General features: G+C 41.2%; 2 protein-coding genes across 5 annotated transcripts; both read left to right on the top strand.

Moving 5' to 3' along the window:
- On the top strand, positions 1-2,199 carry dnajc22 (DnaJ (Hsp40) homolog, subfamily C, member 22). Of its 2 annotated transcripts, none has more exons than XM_038723134.1 (4): positions 1-150; positions 651-1,245; positions 1,350-1,642; positions 1,768-2,199. In XM_038723134.1, the coding sequence occupies exons 2-4, from the start codon at positions 696-698 to the stop codon at positions 1,942-1,944; spliced, it is 1,020 nt and encodes a 339-aa protein (XP_038579062.1). In that variant the 5' UTR covers positions 1-150; positions 651-695; the 3' UTR covers positions 1,945-2,199. The 2 variants fall into 2 exon arrangements, with proteins under 2 accessions (XP_038579062.1, XP_038579063.1); XM_038723135.1 differs by lacking the exon at positions 1-150 and having other exon boundaries at positions 657-953; positions 1,051-1,245.
- Positions 2,200-2,399: 200 nt separating this feature from the next.
- ikzf4 (IKAROS family zinc finger 4) lies at positions 2,400-10,376 on the top strand. Of its 3 annotated transcripts, none has more exons than XM_038723133.1 (8): positions 2,400-2,834; positions 4,639-4,693; positions 4,792-4,899; positions 5,015-5,317; positions 6,006-6,173; positions 6,861-7,013; positions 7,163-7,294; positions 7,570-10,376. In XM_038723133.1, the coding sequence occupies exons 2-8, from the start codon at positions 4,654-4,656 to the stop codon at positions 8,373-8,375; spliced, it is 1,710 nt and encodes a 569-aa protein (XP_038579061.1). In that variant the 5' UTR covers positions 2,400-2,834; positions 4,639-4,653; the 3' UTR covers positions 8,376-10,376. The 3 variants fall into 3 exon arrangements, with proteins under 3 accessions (XP_038579061.1, XP_038579060.1, XP_038579059.1); XM_038723132.1 differs by having other exon boundaries at positions 2,400-2,871; XM_038723131.1 differs by having other exon boundaries at positions 2,400-4,495.
- The last annotated feature ends 316 nt before the right edge of the window (positions 10,377-10,692 follow it).

Below are 10,692 nucleotides of genomic sequence, written 5' to 3'. Positions count from 1 at the left end.
ACTTAATGTTGAAGCACATCGTGTGTTGACGCCAAAGCATAATTTTAATGTCATGATCCAAAGTCCAACTATTGCAACAGCATGCACCAACTTCAACTACAGAAAAGGACAGGAAAGGATTTATCGGGATAAGGATTGAAATTATGGAAAGTAAGTAACCAGTTATTATTAGACAAAAACAGTATTTTAAAAAGTATATAAATTGAAAGGTTAGTCTGATATAGCCTGTTGGAATAACTGTAGATTGGACTAATCAGAAAGGTTTGTTGCCTAGCAAATCAATTTCTGACTTTTTGCACAATGTAATGCACATGTAAAAACTTGATCAGCTACAACCTGATATGTTTTTGGATCACATAATGACTTAAAATGACAATGCCCAGCATGAGCTCAAATAAATCCCTCTTATATAATATATTATTTAACCAGGCGAGTGGATCACAGAGATTAATCCCTTTGAGTGTCCCGGCAAACATACCAGCCGCACACATCATAGAGAAAACATACCAAAATGTATAACACAGCGTAAACAGGATAAAATAATCCAAAGACACTGTCAGTCTCTAAATTATAATTGATATTTATATACTATAGTTTTCACATAGTTTTGTTTAGAGGTACGACTAAACTCTTGTGTTTCCTCATTGCAGGTACTAATACTCACTTGTACAGGGACTGATCCCTGAGGCCAAAGGATGGCAAAAAGTGTAATGGTAGCCTATGCCCTGTGGGCATTAGGTGGGCCTTTGGGCCTTCACCATTTATATTTAAGAAGAGACAGCCATGCTCTGTTATGGATGCTAACCCTGGGTGGATTTGGATTTGGCTGGGTCAGAGAGTTCATACGCATTCCTGCATATGTTGGCGAGGCCAATCAAGATGCAGAGAAAGAGAGAAAAAGACCCCACACCATGGGCCCTCCATCTGTAGGTCCTGTCAGATTTGCTGGACAGGTGTGTGTTGGGATCTACTTTGGCACTGTGGCTCTGATAGGCCTGAACTCCCTCCATTTCTTCTACTTGATTGTGCTGCCTTTATGTGTGGGTGCAGGGGTACATCTGGTGTCCAGTGTTGGCCAGCAGACCTCTGATCTCCATAAAATTTTGACCGCCTGTCTCATAACCTCCCCAATATTCTACGGCAGCACCTTATCACCTCTTCCTATAAGCCTGGCCGCCAGTGTCACTGCTGCACAGCACCGCAGGTTCAAACCTCCACAGACACCTGGGAGTAAACAGGAACTGGGTAAGATGACCTCACAAATATGACAATATCATACCTTGATAACAATGCTTCTCTCTGACATTTAAGGCCTTCTAAAATTACATTTATTTCTATCTTTTGTCCAGTTCCACGACTTTACAGGCTCGGCCTAGCCTGGCTGGCCTTCTCTGCCCCGCTGGGTTACTGTATTTTCCATAACACCACAGCAACACTGTACTACCTTTCTGACTGCGTAGCAGCACTGCTGGATTTTTTCTGGTTTCTGCCATGGCTCAGAAGTGTGTTGGAGTACATTCTTTTAATGCCATATCGGTTCTTGTGTTTTCTTACTGGCGGAGGGTACTATGAAGAGGCTTGGAAGAAGGTGCTGGAAATACTCCTCAAAGAGTACACCGAGGGAGAAAAAGAGGCACTGCGAGTGAGCAATCTCATAACTCTGGAAGGTCTAGTGACAAGTTAAGACAGTTGTAGTTGGAGATAGGTAGCCTACGGTTTGTTGTTCTGGTATAATTTTCAAAATGAGTGGATATGTTTGTGTTGCAGGTATTGTCACTGGAAGTAGAGGCATCTCTTGAAGAGATAACACGCAGCTATAAGGAGCTGGCCAAGACATGGCATCCAGACCACAATCCCAGCAAGGATGCTGAGGCAATGTTCGTGAAGATCCACGAGGCTTATGAGGTCCTTCTACGACGGCACAGACCTCATCGATTCAAATAGTTGCCCTTCATTCTTCACTGAGTGGGGTGAATAGTTGCGAGGGCACAGTAGGACTCTTGATGGCATTGTTTTTCAGTTATTATTACCTTGTATTTGTTCACGGAACATGAATCAAGAGCAGCGTAGACACTTGGATTGTGTTGACAGCCGTCTGTTTGGTTACTTGGCAGAGTTGGTGTCAAACAGCAGTTTGCTGCCACCTTGTGGTGATATCGATGTAATTTCACCATAAACTATTTCATCAAAACAATTGAATTAATGTTTTAATGTGTGCTTTCTTGCTATTAAACGCTTAAGCACTGCCAGTGACATTTCCTGTAATTTCGAAGCATGAATACAAAAATGTATAGGCCATTAGGCTAACTGAATTATGTAAGTTAGGCTAATAGCCTACATGTAGGCCTATAGACAGACGACAAAGAGAAAGATAGGCTACAATGTAAAATAACCCGCCTACTCCATTCTTCTCTGGCACTTCCGGAAGAGCTCTTGATCATCAACAGTGTCTGAATTTTCAATGAATCATTTTACTAAATCTAGCAGGCTTACGGACCAGCTTGTAGCCAGAATTTCTTAAGACAGATATTCATCCGCAGCAGTCTGTAGTCTGGTGATGAGCCTATGAGTTCTTGTAGGCTAATGTTTAACATTTCCCCACATTTTTGCCACCTGTACCCGGAGCTGACACGCATCGATGCATTCGGCAATCACTGAATCAGGAGCTCTGTTGCACAATTATTCGGTCTGTATCCCAGCATGGGCCCGGAAGTTGTTTGGGATTCCCAGGTAAAAAAAATAAATAAAAAAAAATCCCGGAGATGCTGTCGTCGCCTGGGAAAACAAACAGCTATCCAGACAGTTAAAAAAGGAAAACACCGATCGGTCGCCAGGTAAGGAAGAGGCTCGTGGACTTCACTGCGGCGCTTGGTAAGACAATCCATCGGTTTTAATTAGGAAGTACGGCATGTTTTTGAGTAGTTGGTAGGGTGAATGCCATTTGTCGTGTGGTCGGGTGCCATAGCAACGGCTCATGAGAAACATTGTGTAGCTCGGTCCAGTTTGACGTGCTCGATTTTTGGATGACAGCTGCGTTCATGCGGACAATTTGGACAGCGGCAACTCTTGCAACAAAATTGCCGTTGTGTCTCGATCGCTGTCTCGGCCGTCCATGAGCCGATCGGTGCCATAACGGACCAGATCCACCAAGCAGCTAAAACAAGTACTAGTTGTCGCGGGTATAGGATATATACGGAGACGCATGATAGTTATTTGAAAATGTAACGCTGTATGTTTTACTGCACAGTCGCCCATGTCGGGCAGAAAGGATTTTTTTTTTTTTTAAATCGCCGTGCCCTGGTGTGACTGGCGCGTCTCCCGGCTGCATCAGCGCCTGTTGCTCCCTATGCGCGGCCAATGCCAGGATATTAATTTTCCCTTTTCCCTGCGATGTGTTGTCTCCGCACACCCCCTCCCTTCCCCTCCGTTCGCTCCACATTCTGCTCTGTCCATTGTTGTCATCCATTTGAGCAAAAGGTGCAGCACTACATCTGGGTCTGTTTGTCTCCCCCTCTCTTTGCTTTTAAATGAAACTGAATAGAGCATCACCTTAACATGGTCACATAAAATCAACATGAGCCTATTGTATGTGTGCACATGTTGTAACTCAGGACCGACAGTGTTGGAGATTGGTGTGGTGCACATACCTCACTTTGTTGTCTGCTGTGGAGTGACTGTACCATGTCACCTACAGTAAATTTCCCGCATTATTTATTATAAGCCTAGCGAATTGCACAGAGAGGGTTGACAAAATGAACTACAGCAAGTTAATATAACCTACAAACTTAATCTCAAGTGTATAATTACATAATTATTCAATATTATACGATTTGTGAGATTTTAAAGTTTTGTTATTTTACTAATTTGCCTTTTATGTAAGTTTTTTATTTGTGTTTCCTGGTGCCTTGGAACTTTTTATTTCGGTTATATTGTAAATGAGCTCTCTACCTAATATTATTTTCGAGTTAAAATAAAGGTTGATTGAATATGGATTATCAGAAAATTGTCCTAATGCTTATACACACACTGGTGTCCTAATGCAGGCTATATATAAAGCTTTTTAATTTAGATTTTTTTTAAATCTGTATATAGTATTATATAGTGTTTTCTTCTTCTGCTGCTGTAATGATACACTTCTCGGATCTAGTAAGTTGATCTCATGTTAATATTGAATTTTGTTGATATTACTTCAAAGCTTCAAATCAAGGGTGTAGTTTTTGGGGATGTTGCACTAGATTGCTTTATAGTGTAAGGTGTTCCAGCTGTTTTGTCCAACCCCAGTAGTTTTAACTCCACCTCCAAAGCCATTAGCTTTTATATAAATGTTGAGCCTCTCATATTTATTTGCTGGCCACTGTGCAGAAGAATCTACATGATACAGAAATAGCAGGGCAAAATCCAAGTTTAGTAGTTTATTACAGCAAACTTATTATTAGACATTTGGAACTGAAAGCAGAAAGCTATCTGTTATTATTCTTGTACCAACAAACAGCTGGTAAGTATATTTTATATGCTTTGTATCAAAGGTTTTATATGCAGTTTTCATGTGACTAAGATTTGGAAAATTTAATCTTTTCTAATATGATCATTATGAATGGGGAAAAAGTTAGTATCTGTTTTTATATCATATTTCTGTAGGCATCTGGTGAGAGAATGAATGCTGATGACTGCAATGGACGCTTATATGCACAAGGTAAGTTTATACAAAGGAAAAAAACTACTATACATATGTGTGTACAGTCTCCAGATATAAATGTTTACTTTAAAAGCATGGGCATATTTGTGTTTCAGGTAATGGAGGAGAGACATCACTGGAACAGGATTTTCATGGCGGATTGCAGGGTCCTTCAGCAAAATCTCCAAACAGTCAGCAGTCCTCGCCACACCGCTCCCTTAGTGGTCAGTTATTCCTCCCTTAGTTTCATTGTGGCCCCCTGATCTGTATGGAATTGTTAATTTAAATGATGTGTGAAAAATAATAAATGTGCTTTCCCCTCTTCCTCTCGCTACACAGCAAACTCCATCAAGGTTGAGCTGTGCAGTGACGATGAGTCACCAGGTGCTCCACAGCCAGAGAACAGAGAGGCTGTGAGGGACGATAGCAGGAGGGATGACAGAGGGGACCTCACGGAAGAAGGGGGCACAGAGTACACTGGGGCTAGAAGAGACAGAACGAGTATTTACAATGAGATGGCCCGTCCAAACGCTGCTTCACCAGGACCCATCCGGCTGCCAAATGGGAAGCTCCAGTGTGAGGTGTGCGGGATGATCTGCATCGGACCCAACGTGCTGATGGTCCACAAGCGTAGCCACACAGGTGAGAACAAGCCAGCAAGGCAGTGGTCATGACAATGCAAGACAAGTATTATGGACAAAATGTATTATTACCCTAAATGTGAGTAAATAAAGGCAATGATTCAAATGATTTACCTCTAAAATCCTCTGTCCATCCATGTTAGGGGTCGACCAATAATCGGCCTGGCCGATTATCGCCGTCGATATACAGCATTTGTCCAATAATTTGAAACGCTCTTTTTAATATTAGTTTGCTGTATCAATAAATGTATCAATAAAACCCCTAACAATGTAAAATAAATACAATATGGCAGCAGGTAAAGATTAAGTTTATGATAATTTATCACTCATAGTTAACAAGTCCATCTCTGGGGAGATGGGATTGTTAGACCATTTTTGATATGCAAGAATGTTGCTTTGCAGCTATGACACACCGTGTCCTTGTCCTTATGCATTTAATTTTCCATTTATAAAGGTTAAACATAACAATTAACTTTAATCTTGTTATTTGATAAGATACGCTTAAAGCCATTTCAGCAAAGTTCTGTGTTGGAGTTCGTGTTATTCTAAATTTTGACACCTATATTAAAATTTTTACAGCAAATGTAAATCGGCTCCAAATATAGGTCATCAGTCTAATTGGTTACTAATAATCGGTATCAGCCCGGGAAAAAGATACATCGGTCGATCCCTAATCTATGTGCTCATAGGTGAGAGGCCTTTCCAGTGTAACCAGTGTGGAGCTTCCTTCACCCAGAAGGGGAACTTGTTGCGCCACATCAAGTTGCATTCGGGAGAGAAGCCTTTCAAATGTCCCATTTGCAACTACGCTTGTCGCCGGAGAGATGCCCTGGCTGGACATCTACGCACACATGCAGGTAAAATCAGTGAACACATTAAACATACGCCATGAAGAGATTTTTCATAAATGTGCCTATTCTGTTATTGAACTTGACAGATACAGTTGTTTCAATAGCAATATTATTCCTTATTATGATGAGGCATATTGCATGAAACAACAGTATGCATTAACTGGGTATTCATTAGAACTGTCCCTTTCCCCCCTCTGTGAAGCTCAGGAAATCGGCCTTTTTTACCAGGATGTACTGTAAAACATGTGACTAAATATGACATTTAACATTTTTATGAAAACAGGAAATCCTGTTGAACACACACATTCAACAGGTGTTCAACAAATACATACTTGGTATAGCAGGTCTGGATCTCCGCGGGTCTCAGAGGCTGATTTTCGAAGAAAAGCTTCATGCAAACTGGATTTCAGCGAATTGACGTCAGTCTTTCCGATAGCTTACGAAGATGAAACATTGCGGTGAAGAGTTAGGCGTTTTTTCTGTCATCACTGGCAAGGAACATAGTGGTCAATGGGAAAATCCGTCCTAGTTAATAATAAGTTCTTTTTTATTTAAAAATCCCCTCTAACAAACATATATAAACTATAGTAGATCCTGTTTCTCGTCCATTCAGTCAACAGTATCAATCGTCTAGGGAGGAGTTTTGTTAATCATGGAAGAATCAAGTTAAATAACTTTTTCTCTGAATTGCAGTTTCTTCTCCAACGGTGGGAAAACCTTTCAAATGCAGCTACTGTAGCCGCAGCTACAAGCAACAGAGCACACTGGAGGAACATCTAGAGCGCTGCCATAGTTATCTGAAGAGTCTGGACCACCAGACAGCCGTCAACACACAGACAACACAGGGTAACACAAACCAACTGACTTATAGACAATACGCCTGTACGTTTCTGAATTATTCTAAATGCAAATAGACTGGATTCAGCAAGTCATACATATTTACACACATAATGAGTTATTTGGCATGTTGATGACGAGGGGCTTTCTGTTCACAGGTGAAGAGTCACTAAATATGGAGACAATTACTAAACCTGTGCTCCAGCCATCCAATGAAAAAATCCAGTTAGTGGATAGACTGGCTATTAGCATCACCAAACGCAAGAGGTCAACCCCACAGAAGTTTTTGGGTGAGTTTTTTTTTTTTTTAATAAGACAAGCCATATTATTCATATATAGTGAGAGTATATAAATGTATTTATAACCTATTACACATGCACATTTTCTTTTCAATTTAAATTATACAATAATGATGATGTAGCTTCAGCTTGGTAAGGGGCTGATAAACTATAGAAATAATAAGAAAACTGGTCTGGCATTATAAAAACTGTTGCTCCATGAAAATGGACCAAATGGAGCAGACGAAGACAATTCAAGAGACCCTCCATCTTTATTATTGTCCTAGGTGAAAAGCACATGCGCCTTGACCTACCTGAAGCACCTTACGAATTGTCCTCTGGCTCTGAGAAGGAGGGGGACCTCATGAGCTCTCTGCCTGCTGGGGACTCTACCGGGTTGGCTGGTTCACATCTCCAAGGCGGCAGGGCCAAAGGGGAGAACCACGAGCCGCCTGCGCTCCATACTGCCTTCTTATCGGAGCTACGCACAGTTATAGGCTCCATCAACAGCAACATGACTCCTCAGGGCCTCCGAACCCATGGTGGAGGTGGGCCGATAGCAACTGGCTGGTCTGGGCGGGAGGCAGGTGAAGGCCGTGATGACCAACCCTCAGCTCATAGCCACGCCACCTCACCCAACGGCTGCCCCGACTCTACAGACACAGAGAGCACAGCAGAAGAGCAGAGCACAAGGGCTACAGCCCCAACAAGTACCTCCAACAACCACCACCTCCACTACCAAACCCTAGCACTGCCCCACAGCCATCCCACTTCCAGCCCCAGCCAGGCCAAAGACTTAGAAGCAGAGTGGGAGAGAGCATGTCCTGTACCCCCCACCATAGTAAAGAGGAGCCCTGGCTCACTCCTTTCTTCCAGGGAGACTGTGCAGGTGTTAGAAAGTGATGGCCGGCCTGTGCGCTCCTTCCACTGCCGGCACTGTCGCATCCTCTTCCTGGACCATGTCATGTTCACCATCCACATGGGTTGTCATGGCTTCCGCCAACCCTTCGAGTGCAACATCTGTGGCCACCGCAGCCAGGACCGCTACGAGTTTTCGTCTCACATCAGCCGCGGAGAGCATCAGGTGGGCTGAGGAGAGGGTATAGTGGTTCAGATGAGGAGAGGAGGTGATGGCTTCTCTCTCTCAATGTGGGCTCACGTTTGTTCTGCACCAGATAAGTTTGCTTTAAATCCGTAGTGTTAGTAAAAAGGATTTGTGGTTTTATTGTGAGAATATTTATTAAACTTAAGCAGGCGCGAGTGAAAAAAATATTTTCACTGCAACATTTAAAAGTTTAGTGGAGGCAAATTACATTCTATGATTGATTGCACTCCCATATCAAATCATCTGGCAAAACTGCTGGTTTTGCTTCAAAAGTGCCTTCTTTGGGGATTTCCTCTTTACTAAAAAATAAAAGACAGAAAAGAAAACCGGAGTGGAACTGGTGCTCAAAAATCTTGACTAGCCATCTTTTACTAAGTGATTTAGTTAGCACTTTTGAGAGCTAATGTGCACAGGCAGTTAAGAAAAGCATGTACATTTTAAGAATTATATTTGGTATGCTTCATATGCACTAAGAGCTTTGTTTTTGTGGTTGAAGAGGGGATTTTGTGTAGTGTGTCAGGTAAGCTTAAAATGCACTGAGAGCTTGTGCCTCTGGGTTTGGGAGGAGCTTTTGTCACAGACAAAGCACAGAAATGGACTGCCTTAACTCCTGCAGTGGTACGCTGCTGTAGGAATACATTGTTTACAGCATGGTTCGACAGTGTGTGAAGTCACCTCAGAAGAGAGAGTATGTGCAGCAGCACAGCGAGACTATCAGGACAAAAAAAAAAAAAAATCATGAAATTAACTTGAAAACATTCACCTGAGGGTGAAACAGGCGTTCAGGGCTCAGATGTTAAATAGGTTTTCGGATTTTAAAGTGAGCCTTAGAATACTGGTGCAGATCAGACCATGAGCTATGTAGTGTACAGTAAGAGCCTGACTGAGATGGCCCATGGGTGCTATACCTATACGGGATTGCACTTTTAGATTTCCTGCTTATATATGAACATCTTTGCCGAAGCACTTGATGGCTTTACACATTTCTTTTTGTGATTGTTCTACTGCACTGATAAATCGCATACTACTCACAATAACTGATCGTCTAATTTGCAACACCAGTGTGTGTTTTTGAACAGAGCCAGCCTTCTACAGAATCCCACAGCAGTGCACCGGTTCTGCATTTTGTGCTCAAGTTTGCTGCAATGTGTGACTGAGAATTCAACATCAGTTCAACTAAAACAATTCTTTTGCGGTTTTGCACTCAGCAGTTGAGGCTGAGATTTTGGACCTTTTTTTCGCATAATGTAAGAGAATTAACAAACTAATTATTTAAAAATGACTTAGCAAAATCAGTTTGGATCTGTTCAGTTATCACTTGTGATTATCTATTTAGTGTTGTTTGTTTCAGCCTTGGTGTATTTAATCAGCTATATTCCAAATCTTATCCAGCATATTCCTCAAGTCCATGAAATGTTACCTCCTGCTTCTTTATAGCACCCAAAAACCTTATTGCTACAGTATGGTGAGTTTTCTGATAACGTTAATATTGGGAACACGAATGAGACCAAACTCAGTATTCTTACTTGTTATTGTGGGTTTTGCTGCTTCACAGTTTTAACTTAATTTCCTTTAATTGCAGGCAAAAATATACTTGAAACTGTTTGAGAAAAAAAGTGATCGAAAAATGCACTTGGTTTGATAAGTAGAGAAGTGTGTGTGAATGGAAAATAGCATGTGTGCTTGTCGTTTTCTGCTTTTCCCTGAATTGTGAATTATTTTTTGAAATGTGAAGTACTTTCAAGAAGTGAAAATGAGGCATGGGTTTTTGTCTCCTTGTGTGGACTTTTAAATGTTATACGATATTTTGTGAATGATGTAACATGACAAAACACTTTACCTCAAAGTTAAAGATGTACAACTGCCTCATTACTGTATTTCAAAAAGTCATGTTGCTTACCAAGATGTTCTTGCAGTTACAAATGCGTGCCCCTCGATATTCTCAAAACTTTTTACTGTCAATAAAAGTTATGTTTATTGTAAAAGTGATTTTCTCTGGTTTGACTATGATGGTATCCACAGCTTTGTGAAGTTTCTCATTGAGTTTCTCACTGTCTCCTGAGTGGCAATACAAAAAAAAAACAATGCTAAATCATTGAGATATTTATTTATTTCACAAAAATAAGACATTTTAAATTCCATATCATACAGGCATTTGCAATGACTGATGGGAGATTACTCCATAGATACACTAATCAGACACTATTCCCTTAGCTGCGCTTTTACTACCAAAAAACTGCAGAATTACAGTTGGGTAGACAAATGATTTACACTAGTCCTTTAGATTTTTTATTTACATGGCTTT

This window comes from Micropterus salmoides, unplaced genomic scaffold (genome assembly GCF_014851395.1).
Source record: "Micropterus salmoides isolate LMB-PRFRI ecotype aquatic unplaced genomic scaffold, ASM1485139v1 Ms_hic_scaffold_16, whole genome shotgun sequence".
NCBI lineage: Eukaryota > Metazoa > Chordata > Actinopteri > Centrarchiformes > Centrarchidae > Micropterus > Micropterus salmoides.
This window is presented reverse-complemented; position numbering and strand designations above follow the sequence as displayed.